This window comes from Daphnia magna, linkage group LG9, assembly GCF_020631705.1.
Source record: "Daphnia magna isolate NIES linkage group LG9, ASM2063170v1.1, whole genome shotgun sequence".
Taxonomy (NCBI): Eukaryota; Metazoa; Arthropoda; class Branchiopoda; order Diplostraca; family Daphniidae; genus Daphnia; species Daphnia magna.
In genome coordinates, this window is record NC_059190.1 from 10171284 (window position 1) to 10192479 (window position 21196).

Consider the following 21196-nt stretch of genomic DNA (forward strand, 5'->3'; position numbering starts at 1 on the left):
TTTTCCACGAAGTTTGTCTCTATTTTTAGCTTCTCTTTTCGGCAATTTTCACCCTCAATGCCCCTTTTCCCCCGTTTTATTTGGCTGGCGTAAAAGACTTCAGATTTCACCACCGAAAGAGACTGGGCCACTGCAACCTTAGATTCCACAATAGTCAAAGAAAAGAGGGCCGTGTAACTGAGCACCGATCCTAAAAGAGGAAAAAACGTTTCTTAAAATAAATGAAATAATATTTGCTCAAATCATTACACATCCTTTGTAATTCGACCATAGGGTCCAAGTGTTTGTTCCGCATGAAAAGCTCTTTCGTTCTTGGTCACGCACGCGTGTCTATGTGTGGCAAAAAATATTTTCACCACACATAGTTCCACTACTTGTCAAAAGAGGGCCCATCTAGGCGGGAAGGCATCGTCGGCATTGTTTATGGTCTCTTTCGAAACGCGACGATACCAAAAATAAGCGGTGGCAACTTTATAGTTTAACAGATATAATCCAACATTGACATTCCTAGAGCTGCATTTCCAGGTGTGTGAAATAATTCTAGAATCATATTATGACATCAAAACGACCCACCGAACAAGCCGAAGCCATCGACAATGCCGACCTGTCAGGAGAAGACATGGTAGATTCTTAAAAATTTTACGTTAACCAGTGTGTACATTAACTTTTATTTTGTAAATTTTGGGGGACACGCTAGGAAGATACGGCCAGCAGTATAGGCAGTTCTTCCACGTTGGACACAGCCTCGAGGAGCGACACTCCAACTCTGAAACCCAAGAAACGAGGCAAGCCCGGCAGAAAAAAGGGCACTAAAATTCCAAAAATTAACTACAAATTTAGGTTGTTTATTATATCCTTTATCATTCCTGACTATTGAAGCTGACATTCTGATTGTTAGTTCTTTCATCAAAGAAGATCACGGCCAACCTTTGTTTGGTGTGCAATTCAATCACTTACTTAGAGAGGGCCAACCTCTCGTTTTCGCCACAGTTGGCAGCCACAGGATATCAGTTTATGAATGCCCTGAAATGGGTGGGATAAAGCTACTGCAGACATATGCAGACCCTGATGTAGGTACTTTGGGATTTGTTTCCATTTTTTCCGATCCTTGATTATCATCTGTTCAATAGCCAGAAGAAAACTTTTACACCTGTGCTTGGTCCTATGACGAAGAATCTGGGAAACCCATTTTGGCAGCTGCCGGCTCCAGGGGCATTGTTCGAATAATTAGTCCAGCCACAATGAGCAGCATCAAGCATTATGTTGGTATGTATTCCAGATGGTATCAAAATTACTGCTACTCACACACCTGAATGCAAAACATATCAATTTTCCGAAAAATACTCAAAATCACAGATATTTTAACTCCACAGAATTCTCAGGCACAAAAAGTAATTTATTTGAAATTTCAAATTTAAGGTCATGGACATGCCATCAATGAACTAAAATTTCACCCGTCCGACCCAAATCTACTTCTCTCCGTTTCGAAGGATCATGCCCTTCGACTCTGGAACATCAGAACAGATCAGTGCATTGCCATTTTCGGTGGTGTCGAGGGCCACAGGGACGAAGTCCTCAGCGCCGATTTTGATTTGGAAGGTCGGCGGGTTATCTCATGCGGAATGGACCATTCGTTGAAATTGTGGCGACTCGACACGGATGCCATTGAAAAAGCAATTGGCGATTCTTACACCTTTGCACCGAGCAAAAGTTCCAGGCCATTCGCTACCGTTCAAGAAAATTTCCCCAATTTTTCGACGCGTGACATTCACCGCAATTATGTCGACTGCGTCCGCTGGCTGGGCGATTTCGTTCTTTCAAAGGTACTTTTCTGCCTTCCCTAAATTGTTCGGCAAATATTAAATTTCATTCATTTTTGTGTTGACCGTCTAGTCGTGCGAAAATACCATCGTTTGCTGGCGACCTGGCCGTTTGGCAAACAATGGAATTCGAGTCATGAACAATAACGCCGTAACGGTTCTTCATCGTTTCGACTATCGCGAATGTGACATCTGGTTCATGCGATTCTCATTGGATTCGTGGAACAAAGTAATTTTTGTTTTTCATATATATATATCAGATAGCTCGTAATTCATCGTACTGTTGTCTGGCTAAGACAATTTTTACGTCAGTTTTAAACGACTCTAGTCTAATTCCATTGAAATTCTCTTCGTTTGAAATACAGGTTATGGCTTTAGGTAATCAAGTTGGCAAGACATTTGTATGGGATCTCGACACTGATGATCCCATGGCATCTCGCCATTTAGTTTTGACACATCCAAAATGCGTTACGGCCATTCGTCAGACGGCACTCAGTCGTAATGGGCATGTATTACTCTGCGTCTGTGATGACGCGACAGTCTGGCGTTGGGATCGAATCCTCTAATTTTGTATGCATGAATATTTCTGTTTTTGCCCCTTACTTTTTCTCTTAAAATGAATTATACCTTCGTGTGTTCGAATAGTAATAAAATTTAAAAAATCGAAAAATTAAAAAATAAAATAAATTTTTTTGTAATTGCGATCTGGCAACAATGTCGTCGTTGGGCAGAAGTGTTTCATTCCTTTTTGCATCCATTTCACGTCCATTGTAAAGTGTGTGGCGTGGTGAGACGTATGTGTGTGTCGAATTCTCTGTTTTTTATTAGTATACACAGACAAATCCAACATGCCCAAGAATAAAGGTGAGTTTTCAATGTTCAGTGCATGATGTGAACATCTTATTTCGGATATTTGACTTTGGGATTGGTTTTCTAATTTGTCATTTACTTTCTCTTCATCCCATATTGTGTCCATTAGGTAAAGGAGGTAAAAATCGTAGAAGAGGAAAGAACGAGAACGAAGCCGAGAAAAGAGAGTTGATCTTCAAAGAAGATGGCCAAGAGTATGCACAAGTGACAAAAATGCTGGGAAATGGTCGGCTGGAAGCCTTGTGCTTTGATGGAACCAAACGACTTTGCCACATCAGAGGGAAGCTCAGGAAGAAGGTCATTCTCGAATTTGATTTCTCTACAAGCATTTTCTCATTCTGTATCGCTCTTGTTTTGTAATAGGTCTGGATCAATCAAGGTGACATCATTTTGGTGGGCCTCAGAGATTACCAAGATGCTAAAGCTGATGTTATCCTGAAGTACAATGCAGATGAAGCTCGTAACTTGAAGACTTATGGTGAAATCCCAGAAACAGTGAAGGTCACAGATACTGTCAACTTCGTCGACGATGGTTTAGATGATGATATCGAATTTGGTGACGACTCTGGCTCCGGCGAAGATGACGATATTAACGACATATGAACACTTATTCTTAGGAATTACAATTCCTAAGATAATAAAAAAATTAAACTAATTGAAACCTGTATCCGGGGAAAACTTGGATTTTCCATAGCAACATTTCTTCATCCTCAAGAAACCTGAATTTTGGTTTCTCACATCCTACAGCAGCAACAACAGTCTCAGAATTATTGTTGTGTCGTTTTCACCAACAAGATTTCATTAAAAAAAAATAATGACGGAATCAACTATCAGAAGAAAACTTTGTTTGCAAATTTTGTTTATTATATCATTCTTGGATGGCTTGTCTGGATTTCAATCTGTCTGTGCTAATAAAATGCTGCGGGAACGACTTAAACTGTGGTTTTCATTATGTTAGTATACTATTTGATTGTAAAATCGGTTACATAATGAGGCTGTTTGCCGTGTAATTGAAGAGTTCATTACGAACAAAATAACTGATAAAATAGTCAAATATAATTTTAATCGCGAAGTTTGAGACTATCATGAGCATTGGGTAGATTCAATTGATTGCTGCCGAAAATGACAGTGTATTTTCAATTTTTTATACTTATATTTAAACAACTGCTCTATCTACGTAAATGAACGTAAAGGTTAAACAAAAATGATGAATAAAATAAATGAATCATGATGTAACCATGTCTACTTCTCAGATTCTCCCTTGGATGGACGGCTGTATTTAGGGATTGTCTACAGCGTTCATTTTTAGTGGTACAAAACAATTCATTTTAATTAAATGTCACGTAGAAAAACTAATTATTATCATAAATTTTATTTAGACCATATTTTTACTAAGAACATATTTTTTTTATATAGATTAACTTCAAATTCACAATAAAATAAAATAAATTTGGGTTTTTAATTAGGTTTTACTTGGCAACGGAGCTTCCTTCCCCTATTGTGCTTGTCTACTCCAGCCTTTCCCGTTTCCGCCATTGCTGAAAACACATTGCCTGCTGACCGATAAAGTGAGTGACGTTTCGTTTTACATTTTCATTGGAGTTTTTATGTTTTAGACGTTCGTTTTAAGGCAATTAATTTTCCGTTTTGCATAGGTCAAAATATCCAGAATGCAGTTGACTATTCGAGGACAAAACACGCACCTGCTAGAATGCACCGGTAGCGAAAGCATTGCCGAACTTAAGGTTTGTGCAACGTTTTTAATGTAATTAAGTGCTTATTCACGAGTAAATGGAAATTTTCTGATGAAACCTGATGTGATTAATGAAGGAACATTTTATTTTATTGTGTCACAGTCCAAGATTGCTGTTTTGGAAAACTTGCCAGTCAGCGAATTGAGACTGTTCTCGGTTGGTGCCCCTCTTGCAGATGAGATTAACATCTCAACTCTTACATCAGCCACAGTTGATGTCACAGTACCTTTGCTCGGAGGTACGATCATTTCAAATTTAATGTTTTTCATCTCTGAATTTGCATGTTTAATTTTAATTGCATTTTGACTTGTGTTTGTTATATTTTAATATGCACTATTGTTTCATTGTTTAGGTAAGGTGCACGGTTCTCTCGCTCGTGCCGGTAAGGTCAAGCATCAGACCCCCAAGGTAGACAAGCAAGAGAAGAAGAAGAAGAAGACCGGCCGTGCTAAGCGCCGCGTTCAGTACAACAGGCGATTCGTCAACGTCGTACCGACCTTCGGCCGCAAGAAGGGACCTAACGCCAATGCCGCTTAAAGACAGAAATTGTACCACCACTCTCCGATATGTCATGAAGCCTTGATGTAACATTTTGAAAGGAAAAGAATGATTACATTGGCCGATCGATCGTTTGGAAGTGGAAAAAATTGATCTTTTTGTGTATTCGTTTTATTAGCACCCGCATCGACCTTGATGGTTGAGGGTCTTTAACTGGGTCATTTGACTCGGTATTTTTCACCATGTATTGATTATTTACGTCTGGGTGAACCAACTTTGGTGTGCTTCATTTGGCCAGTCGGCTGCAGACTGTGCCCAAGTAAAGACGTGTTGGAGTTGGACGGTTCATGGCTTTGTTTAATTCTTTTTTTCAGGATTTTTTCTGCGATCCATTTTTCAGGTGAGTCTATTGCAGAATGTAGGTGAAGGATGCAGAATTGTAAATTGCGTCATTAGCCGCATGGTCATGGTCGATGAGGGTAAAGTTGCAGTAACAAGGAATCGGTTGCTAATGGCAACGATGAGGGTAGACAATGGAAAATGTATCGTTGAATTCATTTTTCACATTTTCACAGGACATCTACAACGTCAACAGACAATGTTAGGCAAGTTGCTCACCTAATGGACTCGATGGTGAGTTGTAATATTTGAGTTCACCTTAACCTTCATCTTATCGATTTCCTTGTGTAACAAAAGGTTCTGGGATCTAAGGCGGCCTCCTTCTCGTTTCCTCACATGGCTGCCTTGCATTCATCCGCCGAACCCAGGCTGTTTAAGAAACCTCAACCTCAGATCCTACGACAAGGTATCTAATAGTTTTAATAACTCGTTTTTTTCTCGGAACTAGTTTAAATGATTGCCTTTTATGTTTCAAAACAGGCAGCAGTGAAGACAAAAACAATTCACGTTTATCGGAAGACGAAGTTTGGCGTAATTCTCTTCGTCGTACAAGTAATCCGAAATCCGTCTACAGCCTTCCATCCATTTACAGCAGCAGTCCCGAGCCTTCAAAATCACCAATTAGTTCAAAACCCTTCAATCAAATGGGTATAAACAATCAAGGAAAGAATAATATCAGGAAGAAAGCTTTAAACAACCAGACGGTACAGAAAAATGGCAAACGTGCTGGCAAAATGACCAAAGTTGATCAACGTCCCAATGAAGAATTGGTTAATCAAATCACATTGGAACTCGGTTGTGAACGATGTCTAGTTGAAATGATTGAAAGGGACGTCCTTCAACGTAAACCCAACGTGCAATGGACATCGATTGCCGGATTGAAAGATGCCAAATCTCTACTCCAGGAGGTAGTTGTACTACCGAATATTGTTCCGGATTTTTTCAAAGGAATCCGGCGCCCGTGGAAGGGCGTCTTACTCGTTGGCCCACCTGGAACAGGCAAAACTCTGCTCGCAAAAGCAGTTGCCACAGAATGCAAATCTACTTTTTTCAATGTAACCTCATCTACATTGACTTCCAAGTACAGAGGAGAGTCCGAAAAGTTGGTCAGGTAGATTCACTTGATTTTATTTCAAAAATCGGATGAAAATGTTTTCTGTGTCTCCCTAAAGAATCCTGTTTCACATGGCAAGAAAACTAGCACCTAGTATCATCTTTATCGACGAAGTAGATGCTCTGGTTGCAAAAAGGAATGCAGCTCACGATCACGAAGCTTCGCGACGCTTTCAATCTGAATTACTCATTCAGATGGATGGACTTATCCAAGAAGAGGAGAATAACGAACATAATATTTTAGTATTGGCTGCTTCAAATCATCCATGGTATGTGGATGAAGCGTTTCGGAGGCGTTTCGAAAAACGTATTTACATTCCGCTTCCTGATGGAGCAGCTCGCGAGGAAATGTTGAAGCTTCATTTGACCGGAATGAAATTAGATTCTCGTCTCAATTTGAGTAAAATTGCCAAGAAATTGGATGGCTATTCTGGAGCGGATATTTTATCTGTTTGCCGGGATGCAGCCATGATGAGTCTTCGACGTAAAATTGCAGGAAAATCGACTGAACAAATTCGCCAGTTGACAAAAACTGATTTGGATGAACCAATTACTAGTCAGGACTTTTTTGATGCCGTTAAACGATGTAAGACCAGTGTTTCTAATACCGATATGGCGGCATACGATAACTGGATGAAAGAATTTGGATCTTTTTAAATCGATTGAATCGTTTTGTCTGGACATGATTAGAAAGACGATGTATTTATGTAAAATCTAGACCGAATTTTCGCAGTTTGTTAAAGTATGGCAATGTCGCATGAGAAAAAATAAACATTGGTTTAAATTGCGAAATGTAGCAACGTTGTAATCTAATGCAGCGAGAGGCGGTCAAATTTCAACTAGATATCGTCTTTTTTCTATTAATCTTCATGTAAGCAAATTGAAGTATCAATGTATTATAAAGTAGATATGAAATAAATTTTCGACATTTGTGGTTATTACAAATTAATAGTTTAATCTTCACTGACAATTGAATTGTAGTAACTAAGGTTTTTGATAGTATACGAATTGCAGAGGATACGTGACCGATTAGTTATTTTTACTTTAGATTTACGTAGAATATTTTAATTTGACAAATTGGAAAGTCAATATTAAACAAAGTTATTTTTTCTAGGTACATTGATATTTATGGCACTGTAAAGAGCCCACATTCTGTTGTAAAAGACCCAACAAGATGCTGGTAGAATTTTTTATTGAACATGAGCCATAGGGTGGCAATAACAAGAGGCATTTTAAATGACTAGGAGGAGCTAAAACCAATCAAACTTGCTTGGCACCAAGATACCGTGACTTAATTTCATGTACACGACAACTCAAAAATTTGTTTCTGAAGCAATGAGCCCATGAGGTAATGGAGAAGAATTAAAATTTTGTTGATGTCTTGTTTGCTGTTGTCGTTGGTGTGATGCAACTGGTGGGTTGACAACAAATCCTGGTGGAGGTGGCGGTACCAAAGTCATGTTTGCCATCTCTGCAGCACCCACATAATTAGCATTATGAATGCTATTGTTGTTACAGTTTGGTGGTAGTGGAGCAGGAGGAAGTGGCTGTCGGTGATGATACTGCAACAATATGAAGCAATAAGCTGGAAATCTTGTTTGGGTAAAACTATGAATATTGTACAATGGTCCTAAAAGTACTAACGTTGTGATTACTATTATTTGGGCAACAGGGCCGACAAATCAGAACGGAAACAGAGACAAAAACCGACAAGTTAACAATAAAACCCAAAATGCTCAAAATGAGCAGGGTCCACTCCAATCCCAGCCATATTGCATCTATACAGTTCGATCAATTAGAATTGGTTCCAATTACTGAACGTTTTAGTCTACGTACTGTTATAGGAACGGAATCGAGGTGACACGGCCATGGCCCCACTGACGGCCGCAATTCCCAACGAACTAAAAATGGACAACATGGCCAGCACCAAAGTTCCCACTAATCTGTAAAAAGCAATCATCAATAAGAGGCATTTGAATATTGTTATTTTGTCATTATTACATGGGCTGTCTTCTTTCATAAGGCGGCGCAAATACCCAGAAGGCCACCCAGGCCGTAAAAAAGTGAGCCCCAAACTCCCGGACTAATAAGATCGAGCGAAGCGAACCGAATCAGCGAATTGGGTGAGTTGAATCGAATCAAAATCATAGCCTACATATTATTTTATTTTTCGGAAACGGAGATTAGGATAAAATAGTAATTACAACTATTTTTCAAAGGCATAACTGCGTTGTTTAAAACAAAACTGACTGAAAATGTGGTGCACAGTAGCCAAAGGAAAATATTGATAACTGAGAGGCTGATGAGGACGTGAGCACCTGGATTATGTCGATGGTACCCAACAGCAGCATTTGGCTTGTGGTTGTGCATGTTGCACTAGCAAATTCTCAACGTTGACTGCATGTCGCAACAGCAGCACAAAAATTTAGGAGGTATTTTTTTTTCTGACCCATCCTCTTCCTCCTTCATTTCCATAAGATTCTCTAAATAGTTTTTTAAATGCCATTAGACAAAAATGGAAGGAATTAGGTGTCTGTAAAAAAATATTGAGGCCGTGACCGCGAAAGCAATTCTGAGAATGAAAAAAGGAAGAAAAAAAAACACATTTAAAGGTCATTTACCCTTTTTCTCGGTTGATTTGTCATTGTCCTTGTTTTTTTTTTCCTTCTGTTTGATAAAAATGAATGGGACGTCTTGTTTTTAGCTGTAAAAAAAAGGCGGCGATATTGATATCTTATTTTAAAGGAGAACGTGGTGATTTGAAAAATAATAGAGACACTTTCCCTATTCTTTTTTAAATTACTGTATTAAAACCCGGTCGAAATGTTGAGTATTTTTAGACAATAAAACTATTAAATGGGGAGGAAAAAAGAAAGCAAACGAGGAAAAAATAATTTTACCTTTTCGCGTGCAACAGGTGTGAGGCTGTTGAATAAGCTGCAGGAAAGTGGATTAGCGGAGCAAACTCTCGAAGTGTATTTATTCTACCCCCCAGGCTTGATGGAAGGAGAAGAAGAAATGAAGAGAGAAACGAAGATAACGGAGGCGTAGTGTGTTACAGGAAATGGGTTACACGACACAAATGACCAACTCACGACTGTGGCCTCCTCCCCCCCTAATCATCAACAGGTTTGGCCCAAAAATAAAAAATAATGTGACCACATGTGTTGAATCTGTTTTTGGGTACAGGTAGGTATATAAAGGCTGGATATCGTCAAAGTCGATATTGCCAGTCTTGTCTTGTATCATCAAACATGAAGACCTCTCTCGCGGTGAGTTTCTTCTAATTCCTTTAAAGCAGTTGTATTTACCAAACTATTGTAGTACCATTTTCTTTGAAATTTTACTTGGTTTCGTGATTTGATGGAGTTTTCTTTAAAACATGACATTTAGATTCTAGTTTTGGGTGCTCTTGTCGCCGCTGTGATGGCCGATGAGTACGCACCACCTGCTTACCCAAAGAAATACGATGGCTACTTCCAGTATGCCAATGTACCCAGTGAAAAAGAATACGAATTCGGCTACAACCGTGGAAATGCGGGTCACTACACCTCCCGCTATGAACAGTCCAAGGACCACCGTTTCCGCACAAAGGTAGTATAAATGGCTCCCATTTAGTTGAATTCAAATTGAATCCAATAAAAAGCGCTTTCTTCATTTTCGGTGATTCCTGTAATAAAATAGGTCAAGTGGGCTGATACCTATGATGGCTACGGTGAGCACTACTGGGAGTACAATCATGGCAACGGTTACGCACCCGCTTACTCCGAGCCTGCTCCCGTTTACGAGTCTGCCCCTGCCAAATACTAGGCAAACGACGAAAAATGTTATTGAACTACGTCGCAACACGTTTCGTTCCTGCTGTTACACAAGAATGGAGATGCTTTTTCTTGCCCACCATTGAAAACAATTTGTCTCCATTTTGTTGTATTTGTTTTGAGCTTCCCTTTGGCGATGACGTCATCTGCTGGTCGGATATGTCATTTCCTACCATCCCCATCCCCTTCAAAAAAAGAGAACAATAAAAGAAAATTATGATATTTCAATTATTGAATTTCCGAGTTCAGACCTTTCACCAACTATAACACAACGTGTGTAAGACATTTTATTTATTTCAGAGTTCGTCATCGAAGTAGAGGAATACTTTGGCTTTGATTCAAACTTTGAAATGAATACATTGCTGCAGCAGTTATGTGAGTTGGTTAACGTTAGAATGGAAACCAAAAGTCGTGATATTTTTAATTTGCCGCCATCAAAGGGCAGCAGAAGGTTTTCGAAAAATGAGGCCCAACTAGCCAAAAATGGAATGAGAGTGAAATTTGCTCTGTGTCAATTATTATTATTTTTAAAATTCCTGCCTCTTAAAACCTTTGCTGTTGTATACAAGTAGCGTCAAATTTACCTGAAAAATTCAGTGAATTAATGGGCTTCATAGTTTAAATCGCTGCGTTGCGTAGGAACGGCCACGTGTTCCAACAAAGGCTAAGGGTGTCATCCCAGATTTCGACCTTGAACATGTCGCTCAACACACTAGTGCTCCAACATTTTATTTTTTATTCTTGGGAATTCAAGAACGTGAAATTTGCTTTGTCAATTCTTTTTTTGGTGGCATTAAACTATTATACAAGAAATGAGTAAGAATTTCACTTCATCGGTAAGTCAAGTCCAGCAATTGATCATCAATATCTTTGATTTATGCAGTTACCTATTTTTAATTAATATTGCTATTGTCATGCTTTCTGCTAGCAGCTTAATAATAGAGTGCCTACGAACAAAAATGCGGAAACTGCTTACAACACGTCGACGTGTCGTGGCTCACGCCAGCAGGTCCAATGGACTCCAATCTGTCCAGTTTGGAAGAAAAGCTCAAAAAGAACGATATTGTTGACTACCGCATCTGCGAAGCCATTAAATATCACCGTTTCCGGCATTTCCATCCTTCCGTATGCCAGCAACTATTAATTGCAGCAGGTTGAACCAACTGAATCAACCACATAATCCTTTCAGCACGAATAATCAAAACTTTTCATTTTCTTCTTTTTCTTCTTCAAGAACAACTAACAAGTGCTTGAAGAACTGATGCACACAAAGTAATTGCATCACAGCACATTTCACCCTTGAATACGTCACGAACGCTAGACATGTGACGCTATTCCAGTTGTTTGTCGGTGTATGCAAAGGAAAAAGCACTTGCTGTGCGAATACAGATACACGTCTGAATATCGTCGATACGACTGCAATTTCTGTTACACCTACAAGTATCATCACGTATATTTCAGTCATTTTGAATTTCTAATTGTTTAAAGTTATATTTTTTGTGTTATTCATCGTTTAACAGATTCGCATCACGTAACGTGCTGTTTTGGTTAACGTTGCTGGTGGCAGTTGAGTCCGTTTGCTGGGCAGCACAATTTCAATTTTACCGGTTGAACAACAGATGACGTATTCCGCCCACCGCTCTTCCATCATAGCCAAATTGTATTATGCGTCTGTCTAGAATGATGGTGATATTGTACCACACACAGCAATTTAATTCTAATTAATCAATTCCAACTTCTTTTTCCTTTCAGACATACAGTAGCTTTATTATGTGAAATTGGTCGTTGCCAACGGGCGTTTATCGCTGGCGGTGACAAAGACGCACCTGCCAACACGAACGGTAATTATGGCTATATCTTCGTTCGGGAGTGGACCATAAAGCTAATTGTAAAATGGGAGTATATCAAAGAGCTGTTGATACAGCCGATGAAACGTGATAAAACTGAGCTATTTTGAAATGACGGCCTGATTCATCGATGAATAAGTAAACAAATTGACATTTAAAGTGAATAAATTAAATTTCTATTGCTAATTGTACCGTTTTGGGGGGGCTGAATGTAGGATAAACAGTGACACTTTAGCATGTGTCATCGCGATATCTGATCTAAAGTTCCAGCCTTATCATTGCCTGGCATAATAACATGATTTAAACATGAAAAGAAGAGAACTCTCCAAAGGATTTTCAACCTCGTACTGTATGTAGGCTAATTCAGGTAGAAATTCTCATCATTAGCAGGTATTTTCTTTCCTTTTGTCGGTGCCATCCCTCAAATTTGATCTATGCACCTAAATACATTCGCAGTCACGATAAGCCTCGAGTACCGTGATGGAATGACCTTGAAATGTCATTAATTTTCTTTGTTTTATACCAAGAAGAAGCGGTTTTGCAGCGATTGCCTTCCAGTGGTCACCCCGGTGCCGGCCCCAATGTTGTTATTTTTTTTTTTGTTCCCACATTACTTCCATAATATGCAAATGACGCGTCGGTGTGTCTGTCTGGATCACTGGCTGTGTGTACGGAACAGGGAAGGGGTATATAAAGCCTCGATACCATCAAGGAAGATATTCGCAGTCTTGTCTTGTATCATCAAACATGAAGACCTCCATTGTTGTAAGTTCCTGTTTTTTTTATCTTCTTCTTTTAACTGTTGTTAAGTTTAAGTAAATTTTAAAATAAGTTTTTATTTGTGATTGAATTTTGCGTTAGGCTTCAATTTTTTAGTACAATGTCTGTGCAATGTAGTCTGAATTGAGGTTTTCTTCGATTCGTTCGAATGAGATTTGAATACCATTATCTTTCAAGTGCAAATTATTGACAATGTGCGATAGGTTCTTGTTTTGGGTGCCGTTATGGCGGCTGTTATGGCAGCACCACCTCCACTGGAGAAGAAATACGACGGCTACTTCCAATATGCTAACGTACCCGGAGAGAAAGAATACGAATTCGGTTTCAACCGCGGCAATGCTGCCCATTACGCTTCCCGTTACGAACAATCCAAAGATCATCGTTTCCGCACCAAGGTATGGAACATTTATATTTCATGTAGATTTCTTGTGATGGATTTTACTTGGTCGAAAAAACAAACAATAATTGTTTTACTATTTCTATAACAATAATAGGTCAAGTGGGCTGATGCCAAAGATGGCTATGGAGAGCATTACTGGGAATACAACCATGGAGATGGCAACGCTGCAGCCTATCCAGCTCCGGCTTATTCACCTCCTTCTTACACGGCCCCGGCTTACTCGGAACCTGTCGCCTCTTACCAGCCTGCCCCACAAAAATACAAGGCCAAAAACTAAACGCTGTTAACCAACAGACAAATTTGTCTCTTTGAATTTCAAATTGAAGACCATTGTCGGCCTACTATTGCAAAAATTTGTCTCCGCACTTCCAGTATTTATTTCTTTTCCTAAGGATGTCATCTGCTGGCCAGGGGCCGTATTCTAGCCTTGGCTTAAATTCTGGTCTTAAACTTACTAAAATTTCTTATAAAATTTCCTCAGTAAGTTAGGAAAAATGTAGTTCGTTATTTCAATAAACACGTATTCTAGCTTAAATTTTCTTTTTTTTTTTGACTTAGTTAAGTTAATTCAAGATCAGATTTTTAAGCATAGAATTTTTTTTTAGAGGGCGGACCTTATAGCGACCAATAAGAATATTCGTTTCATGACATTGCGTACAGTAATAGATGCTGTTTACTTTATTATTATTACAGGCGTCTGCTAGAGCTAGAATCTAGTTAGTATTTTTAAAGTTATAAGATTCTTTGATTGACAGTTTTGGTATCTTGAACTGTGTTTATTGTGCTAGTGAAGACTTACGAGATTGAAATGGCCCCAGCAATAAAATAAAAGCGTGGTCGTCATTCCAAATAGAAATTTTAGTTGATGAGTACATCGCAAGAAAGTTAACTTAGCTATAATTGTGTGGCTTATTAGTTTAATGTAAACTTGATTGTTGATTGTAATTAGTCTACAAACAACTTGCGGCCCAATTTGTTGGAAATGAGTCCTATGGTTAATCAGCCAATGCAACAGTTAATACACATGGAAATGTTGTAGTAGCTTAAGACTACTAATAATATGAAATAGAGAATACCTTCGATATACCAAATAGAAGCTTTATCGAATCTAAATACTTTGTAAATTTTATTATCGTCAAATATATCAAAAATATCAGCACGTTGACGATAAAACGGAACCATTCTCCTTCTCCTCTTTTTTTTCTACATTCATCCTCATTCGCATCACTGTCATTGTCACTATTTAAAACTTCGTTCAAACATAGGTGACGTTCGAACTTGTCATGTTATTCATCTTCATTATTCTCAATAAAGACCACTAGATGTTGTTACTTGAAAATCAAAACAATGCACGTGAAAATACTAAAAACTAGGACAACAATGCTTAAGTTGCTTAGCATTTTAAAACGAACTAATAGTTGGCTTACAAAAATTCTTTCTTAGTTTAAAAGACAGTTCAAAATATTTCTTAAGAAAAAAGGTGAGTTCAGAAGCTAGAATACGGTTTTAGGTAAATCCAAGCATAAATTGGATTTTTAAGCAAAAACAGTAAGTTAAGAATAATTTCGGAAAAAAAAAAGACAGGGGCCGTATTTTAAATTTTGGTCTTAAACTTACTAAAATTTCTTATAAAATTTCCTCACGTAAGTTAGGAAAAATGTAAGTTCGTTATTTCAATAAACACGTATTCTAGCTTAAATTTTCTTACTTTTATTTCTGAACTTAGTATAAGTTCAAATTCCAAGATCGATTTTTCAAGCATAGAATTTTTTTTCTTAGAGGGCGGACCTTATAGGACCAATAAGAATATTCGTTTCTGCACTGCGTACAGTAATAGATGCTGTTTACTTTATTATTATTAAGGCGTCTGCTAGAGCTAGAATCTAGTTAGTATTTTTAAAGTTATAAGATTCTTTGATTGACAGTTTTGGTATCTTGAACTGTGTTTATTGTGCTAGTGAAAGACTTACGAGATTGAAATGGCCCCAGCAATAAAAGAAAGCGTGGTCGTCATTCCAAATAGAAATTTTAGTTGATGAGTACATCGAAGAAGTTAACTTAGCTATAATTGTGTGGCTTATTAGTTTAATGTAAACTTGATTGTTGATTGTAATTAGTCTACAAACAACTTGCGGCCCAATTTGTTGGAAATGAGCCTTATGGTTAATCAGCCAATGCAACAGTTAATACACATGGAAATGTTGTAGTAGCATAACACTACTAATAATATGAATAGAGAATACCTTCGATATACCAAATAGAAGCTTTATCGAATCTAAATACTTTGTAAATTTTATTATCGTCAAATATATCAAAATATCAGACGTTGACCATAAAACGGAACCATTCTCCTTCTCCTCTTTCGTTTTTTACAATTCTCCTATTCGCATCACTGTTTGTACTATTTAAAACTTCGTTCAAAACATAGGTGCGTTCAAACTTGTCGATGTTATTCATCTTCAATTATTCATCAACAATCAACAAGCCACTAGATGTTGTTACTTGAAAATCAAAACAATGACACGTGAAAATACTAAAAACTAGGACAACAATAGCTGTAGCTTAGCCTTAGCACGGAATTTTAAGAAAAAAACGTTAAACTAATGTTGGCTTAAAATTGGTTTAAGCAGTTCAAAATATTTCTTAAGAAAAAGGTGAGTTCGAAAGCTAGAATACGGTTTTAGGTAAATCCAGCATAAATTGGATTTTAGAAAAACAGTAAGTTAAGAAAAATTCCGTGTTAAGTCAAGGCTAGAATACGGCCCCAGGTGACACACTTCCCAAATCCCTCCTTTTCTTTCAGAATAAAAATGGTTTGACATCCTCATATTTATGGGTTTACATTCATTAAAACACTCTTTTAGTTTCAATTGGCGGTCTAAAAAGATTGATTTCTCTACTTTGATTTGATTCATCTTTCGTTTCATTAACCAGCTTATTTGTGTGAGTGTGTCAACAGTGTGGCACTTCTGGGTTGTTAGGGTTAGGGCACATTGACCTCAGTAACAATTTAGTAGCTTAAAAATGTATGCATTCAGTTTATTTAAGGAGATGAGAGCAAGGAAAAAAACGATTAAAAAAACAGTGTGATTATAGCCAGACCATGTATTACTTCATCAAGGTCATGGGTGTTACGAAGGCAAGTATTTCATACAACGGTGAATGTCGCCTGCCATTTTCCTGGTCTCAACGATTCAGGAAATAGAGCGTTATTATTGCCATCAGTCTTGAACGTAATCGTCATTTTTTTCGATGTAGTGGAGCTAGATGAAGGAATAGTGTAACCAGTAGTGGGAGGTAAGAGTGTTCCACCTGTTAATGTCCCATCGAACACCTTTTTGCAACCAAATCAATTTGAATGAAACATAGCCTCGTAAGTACTACAACTCAAGGACACCTATGGCTTACAGTAACAGTGTCACAACAGCTCTCGACGACAAATTGCGTAAATGTCAATTGTATTTTCTTTTCAGGGCACACATCGATGGCGAAAATGCAATCTAAGGGTCCGAACCCATTGCCGTAGCCATCGTAATCGTCGGGGAAGTTACGAGATTGGATCGTACCTCCACTGGACGTGACATCCATACAAACACCACATGCTGCAATAACGTTTGAATATGCAACTGATTTAGGGTAAACGTAATTAATAATAACGTTTACAATTAGTGCAAGTCGGGGCATCCAAACACGCAGGGGCAGCGGTTGTCATCGTTGTTTCATTTGTTGGCACTATCTCTGTCGTAGGTATAGTTGTCACAGCATTCGTTGTGATTGCTTGTGGAGTAGTTGACGTCGTTCCTCTAATGAAATTTCTAAATTTTTCTTTTTTCATCAGCAGAGCCTTCGACACGAAAAATTTCGCACCTACAATCAAGTAGAGTATCACCTTGATGGAAAAGAAAATGAATTCACAGTTCAAGAAATGTGAAAGAAAACATTAAAGTTCACCTCACATACGATAACGAGTTTAAAGAACAACGGAAGAAATAAGACCATCGTAATTCAAGTATTAATCAAACTTGTAATTTTTAGAATTAAGCTAAAAAGATGCTTCTTCCTCAAAAGTAGATGGAAACTAATTTAACACTGAGGATGAACCATCTATTTATGTAGTTCTTTAATAGGGCAGTCACTGAAGGAAAAGTTAGTGATGATGTTATTCCACTCTTCATCACACTACAAGCACTACCATATGTAGGTTATTTTAGGCAACACTCTAAACATTCAACTTAATAGGTTTTCAATGCAATGCTATAATCTGGTGGAAGTCGACCATGCAATTAAGAATAGAGGCTTAATTGTGGCATATAGGTAAAAATGTGAAAGCTGTCGTAATGAATGACGAGCTTACGAAATTCTTTCTATTCTACTTATATTTATATATTTAAAAATTATAGATATTAAAGCTTCTAACGAATTTAGCCGGGAAACGTTGCAGTGCATTTCTGTTAACATTCTTTTGATTAGTTCGATCCAATGGGATGCATTTGATAAACATTTTGAATATTTTCCGAATAGAAGAGCATTTTCTCTTAGCTTGTTTGTTGAAAACAGCTGGCCAGACATTGCCCATATTTCATACTGGCGACTGTTTCTATAATGGACTTGAGCATAAATTTGTTGACTAGTGATGAAACTGGTCACATGTTTAGAGATAAATTCCCATTGGAAAATCTGCGAAATATGTGCAACATTGGAATATTCTCCTTCAAATGAACCTTGAGCTATATATTTTTAGGAAATGTTCATGACGGCTACATGCACCACTTATAGGAGCACTTTGGAATTAGCAAGTTGGTTCTATAAATACTGTTGCTAATGTGTGCTACTGTTCTACACCGACATTTAATTAAGATTGGCAAACATAGCGGTAACACTCCTGTGTTTTGTAAGACTATTTCTGTCTGGAACGTGTACTGTACAATTGAAAAGTTGGGTCAAAGTCAAACCGAATTAATGGCCCTTCACCAGATCGCTTGGGTATATAAAGGCAAGCGATCTATTTGTTCTTCACTACAATCCGTAGAACAAAATCCAACAGACCGACATGAAGCTGGTAAATTAAACTTTGTTGATTTTGTGCTGCATTCTTACAGATATATTTTCTCTTGTTTAAAATTTTCAGTTTATCGTTGCCGCCCTGCTCGCCGTTGCTGCCGCTGCTCCTTCAGTTTACGAGCAAACTGGCTACATGAAAGACTCGGGTTACAGGAAGGACTCTGGCTACATGCAGTCAAACTATGGCTCCCAAAACTATAAAGATGGCCAAGATTACTCCGGTATTTACATCGTAAGCCAATCCGATTACCGCAAACCCGATGGCAGCAGCTCTTTCGAGTACGTTTCTGTTAGAATTTTGTTCTTGCGAATGATTTACTTCTATTTTAATGATCTTTTAGCTATGTGCAATCCGACTACACCGCCCGCCAAGAGTCCCAGGTCCAGAAGTTGATTCCTGGAACCAGCTACGATTCGTACGGCAAAGCTGTTTACGAGAAAGCTTACGGAAACACCAACCAGGGAACCGTTTACTGGATTTCTCCAGAAGGCGAGAAAATCTCCTTGTCCTGGACCGCTGACGAAAATGGCTACCAGCCAACGGGTTCCCATTTGCCAACTCCCCCACCTTCTCCTTACCTAACCTTTGGACCGGGATACGGTAATGAATATTCTGGTTAAATCTCCTTTTGACGCCTCTTCTGCTGACCTATTTTGATAAGTTTATAATAAGTTAATTTTGGGATAAAGATGGGGAATTTTAATGTCACTATTTCAACCAAACCATGGCAACGTGACAAAATGAAAGAGAGACAGAAAGAATACAATATCTAACAATGATTATATTTCTTGAATGCCGTAACTATCTTTAATCGTGAATTCCCGTGCTTTTTTATGCAGGTAAAGTGTCTTGTAATTTTTATAAAATTTTAAGTTATTTTGATTACGGATGTCTGGACTCCTACTGGCAACTCTGGTTAGCCATTTAATATGGCAGGATTTTGCTGCAGTCATGAAACGTGTAACGTGTTACCCCAGTTCCTTGCTGGATGAGCCTGCGAGTCCATTGTAACGAATAAATTATTAAATGGAGCGATTAAATGATAAGTAGCATGCAGGAAAAACAGAATTTTTATCCAAAATAAAATTTTACCTGAGTGTGTGATCAAGGATCATAGATTTGATAAAGAAAATTTCAAATCCATTACCGGTATGATCTTGTGCTGTCATGTACTTGTATTTCTTTGATTTATTTCTAGCTATTTTGAATGATGCATGGTATTCTGGAAGAAACTGAACTTGAAAGGTGAGATATCTGATTTCAAATCATTTTCTTTGCATAGCAAATTGTTCCTCAAATCATAGCTGTGTAAAATAACTTGTTTGTATTCCAACTTACATAATGAATAAGTGTAAAGGTAATTAGCTTGCATTTTGACCCTAGTTTCCAGGGATTCATGCCTTCATTTCATAGCCTAGGAAGAGACTTATTGTCAAAAGCACAGAATTCCAAGTGGCCAGTAAAGACACCTGTTCAACTCTTGTAAGCTTTCGAATACTTGAAAATGGTGAACATAAGTTTAGTATTCTACTGTCATTAGTCCTTGATGGAAAAGATTAAATATTTTTTTAGGAATTACCTACGGGATGATGGCAGGCGCTCTTCATTCGGACATTTCGCTGCAGTTTTTGAATATGTGAAGCGGAATAGACCGCCAGAGTTGAAGTGAAAAGAAATTCGTCCTGTGAATCCTGGTTACGATCCCGACAGTTTCCTAATTATTTACTCACGAGTAGTAATCTAGAAACGGTTAGCTGTGCAGAGCTGTGCAGCCGGATTAATTTTCGGTATTCAATTTCATTTTTGTCACTTTAACTATTAAAACTTTGCCTTCCTTTCGTGCCGTTGATTATTACAGAGTAAACTGTGACAAATTTACTATCGAATTTTGCTAAAATTGATACTTTTAGAAATTATTCTCAGACCCTATAATTGCTTAAAAGGTGCAAATATAGAACCTGCAGAATTTTACGTTGGGATCGTTCATTCAAATTCTATCGAAACTTTATTACTTTTAGAAATTCGACTCCTTTTTGCTGCTTTTCAAGAAACTTGTTTTGCTTCTTCCTCGCTATCTACGCAGTTTAATTTTTTGAATTACTTTTTCTAAAAACAAAAAACGAGATTTGGCTTCCACAGAGCATTTCAGCGAATTATTCGTTACCCTAAAAGGCTTCCGAAAAAGGCCAAGACCTGGCACATTGAATCAAAAAAGTGTTGGCATCTTGGCATGCAGTGAATTATTCGTAGTCTATTCTCGACGTATGCAGGATGAAGAGCTCCCTCATTTTACTGGTAAGTTTATTTCTATTCAAAATGTTACTCTTATCTAACCTCTTTACTTCGTAATTGGGCTACACACCAGATGTTTCTACTGCTAGGCATTCACGCCGTTATTGTGAATGGAGCACGCCGTTATCATCCAATTCAAAGCGGGTCATCTCCTGATCAGTATCACCGCCAGCAAAACCAGCATTATAACAACGTCTACGAAGACTACAGTAATCACTATCATGCTTATTATCCCTTTCCAATTACGTTCGTCTACGGAGCCATAGGTCCTGCCAGAGGCTAACAGCTGTTTCCAGAAGTTTGCAAAAAGCTACGACGTAAGGTGTTTCCAAGCTGTAGTTTGAAAACGTAGCAATATATACAGTTACACAAATTCTAATGTCAAGTTAAACAGTATGTAAGGAATCTTGTATGTCATCTAATTGAACCGATTGTTAAATTACGGCCTTGTTAAGGAAAATCAAACCGGGTGACACGTACGTCGCATTTTTTTTATATTTCTAAACAAGTTTACTGGGAAGAATCCGTTGATGTGATGAAAAT

At 38.0% G+C, this 21196-nt stretch overlaps 8 protein-coding genes and 3 long non-coding RNA genes across 23 annotated transcripts; 8 read left to right on the forward strand and 3 right to left on the reverse strand.

Moving 5' to 3' along the window:
- The first annotated feature begins 351 nt into the window (after positions 1-351).
- On the forward strand, positions 352-2522 carry LOC116930151 (polycomb protein EED). The gene is made up of 7 exons (XM_032937535.2): positions 352-622; positions 698-840; positions 899-1070; positions 1131-1266; positions 1420-1823; positions 1894-2049; positions 2186-2522. Exons 1-7 carry the CDS (start codon positions 554-556, stop codon positions 2384-2386), a joined length of 1281 nt encoding a protein of 426 aa, XP_032793426.1. The 5' UTR covers positions 352-553; the 3' UTR covers positions 2387-2522.
- Positions 2523-2527: 5 nt separating this feature from the next.
- Positions 2528-3627, forward strand: LOC116930165 (eukaryotic translation initiation factor 1A, Y-chromosomal). Its single transcript, XM_032937560.2, has 3 exons — positions 2528-2684; positions 2800-2987; positions 3054-3627. Exons 1-3 carry the CDS (start codon positions 2669-2671, stop codon positions 3291-3293), a joined length of 444 nt encoding a protein of 147 aa, XP_032793451.1. The 5' UTR covers positions 2528-2668; the 3' UTR covers positions 3294-3627.
- A 522-nt stretch (positions 3628-4149) lies between these two features.
- Positions 4150-5093, forward strand: LOC116930166 (ubiquitin-like protein FUBI). Its single transcript, XM_032937561.2, has 4 exons — positions 4150-4258; positions 4346-4435; positions 4547-4682; positions 4797-5093. The coding sequence occupies exons 2-4, from the start codon at positions 4361-4363 to the stop codon at positions 4979-4981; spliced, it is 396 nt and encodes a 131-aa protein (XP_032793452.1). The 5' UTR covers positions 4150-4258; positions 4346-4360; the 3' UTR covers positions 4982-5093.
- Positions 5094-5207: 114 nt separating this feature from the next.
- LOC116930150 (katanin p60 ATPase-containing subunit A-like 1) lies at positions 5208-7241 on the forward strand. Its single transcript, XM_032937532.2, has 5 exons — positions 5208-5342; positions 5518-5575; positions 5639-5747; positions 5822-6452; positions 6514-7241. Exons 1-5 carry the CDS (start codon positions 5290-5292, stop codon positions 7109-7111), a joined length of 1449 nt encoding a protein of 482 aa, XP_032793423.2. The 5' UTR covers positions 5208-5289; the 3' UTR covers positions 7112-7241.
- A 388-nt stretch (positions 7242-7629) lies between these two features.
- LOC116930161 lies at positions 7630-9585 on the reverse strand. Of its 2 annotated transcripts, none has more exons than XR_006651360.1 (7): positions 9355-9585; positions 9076-9158; positions 8705-8937; positions 8456-8605; positions 8291-8397; positions 8099-8232; positions 7630-8016 (listed from the first exon to the last, which is right to left on the reverse strand). It is a non-coding gene; the product is annotated as an uncharacterized LOC116930161 (long non-coding RNA). The 2 variants fall into 2 exon arrangements; XR_006651361.1 differs by having other exon boundaries at positions 8773-8937; positions 9355-9584.
- A 58-nt stretch (positions 9586-9643) lies between these two features.
- LOC116930168 lies at positions 9644-10500 on the forward strand. Its single transcript, XM_032937565.2, has 3 exons — positions 9644-9726; positions 9848-10048; positions 10139-10500. The coding sequence occupies exons 1-3, from the start codon at positions 9709-9711 to the stop codon at positions 10262-10264; spliced, it is 345 nt and encodes a 114-aa protein (XP_032793456.1). The 5' UTR covers positions 9644-9708; the 3' UTR covers positions 10265-10500.
- A 2223-nt stretch (positions 10501-12723) lies between these two features.
- On the forward strand, positions 12724-13710 carry LOC116930167. Its single transcript, XM_032937563.2, has 3 exons — positions 12724-12884; positions 13103-13294; positions 13394-13710. The coding sequence occupies exons 1-3, from the start codon at positions 12867-12869 to the stop codon at positions 13574-13576; spliced, it is 393 nt and encodes a 130-aa protein (XP_032793454.1). The 5' UTR covers positions 12724-12866; the 3' UTR covers positions 13577-13710.
- Positions 13711-16389: 2679 nt separating this feature from the next.
- LOC116930162 (CUB and sushi domain-containing protein 2) lies at positions 16390-17412 on the reverse strand. Its single transcript, XM_032937553.2, has 4 exons — positions 17251-17412; positions 16963-17188; positions 16708-16901; positions 16390-16633 (listed from the first exon to the last, which is right to left on the reverse strand). Exons 1-4 carry the CDS (start codon positions 17296-17298, stop codon positions 16448-16450), a joined length of 654 nt encoding a protein of 217 aa, XP_032793444.2. The 5' UTR covers positions 17299-17412; the 3' UTR covers positions 16390-16447.
- Positions 16773-19140, forward strand: LOC116930164 (endocuticle structural glycoprotein SgAbd-3). 5 transcript variants are annotated; one of them, XM_045179014.1, is made up of 7 exons: positions 16773-16911; positions 16969-17046; positions 17141-17308; positions 17368-18095; positions 18157-18358; positions 18428-18639; positions 18702-19140. In XM_045179014.1, exons 5-7 carry the CDS (start codon positions 18350-18352, stop codon positions 18979-18981), a joined length of 501 nt encoding a protein of 166 aa, XP_045034949.1. In that variant the 5' UTR covers positions 16773-16911; positions 16969-17046; positions 17141-17308; positions 17368-18095; positions 18157-18349; the 3' UTR covers positions 18982-19140. The 5 variants fall into 5 exon arrangements, with proteins under 5 accessions (XP_045034949.1, XP_045034947.1, XP_045034950.1 ...); XM_045179012.1 differs by having other exon boundaries at positions 17368-17613; positions 17700-18358; XM_045179015.1 differs by having other exon boundaries at positions 17368-17496; positions 18041-18358.
- A 164-nt stretch (positions 19141-19304) lies between these two features.
- LOC123475858 lies at positions 19305-20078 on the reverse strand. 2 transcript variants are annotated; one of them, XR_006651369.1, is made up of 3 exons: positions 19941-20078; positions 19454-19858; positions 19305-19355 (listed from the first exon to the last, which is right to left on the reverse strand). It is a non-coding gene; the product is annotated as an uncharacterized LOC123475858 (long non-coding RNA). The 2 variants fall into 2 exon arrangements; XR_006651368.1 differs by having other exon boundaries at positions 19305-19858.
- Positions 19385-21026, forward strand: LOC116930169. Of its 7 annotated transcripts, none has more exons than XR_006651358.1 (5): positions 19385-19510; positions 19591-19606; positions 19745-19868; positions 19934-20656; positions 20727-21026. It is a non-coding gene; the product is annotated as an uncharacterized LOC116930169 (long non-coding RNA). The 7 variants fall into 7 exon arrangements; XR_006651359.1 differs by having other exon boundaries at positions 19745-19843; XR_004398272.2 differs by having other exon boundaries at positions 19468-19606; positions 19934-20148; positions 20486-20656.
- Positions 21027-21196: the final 170 nt, after the last annotated feature.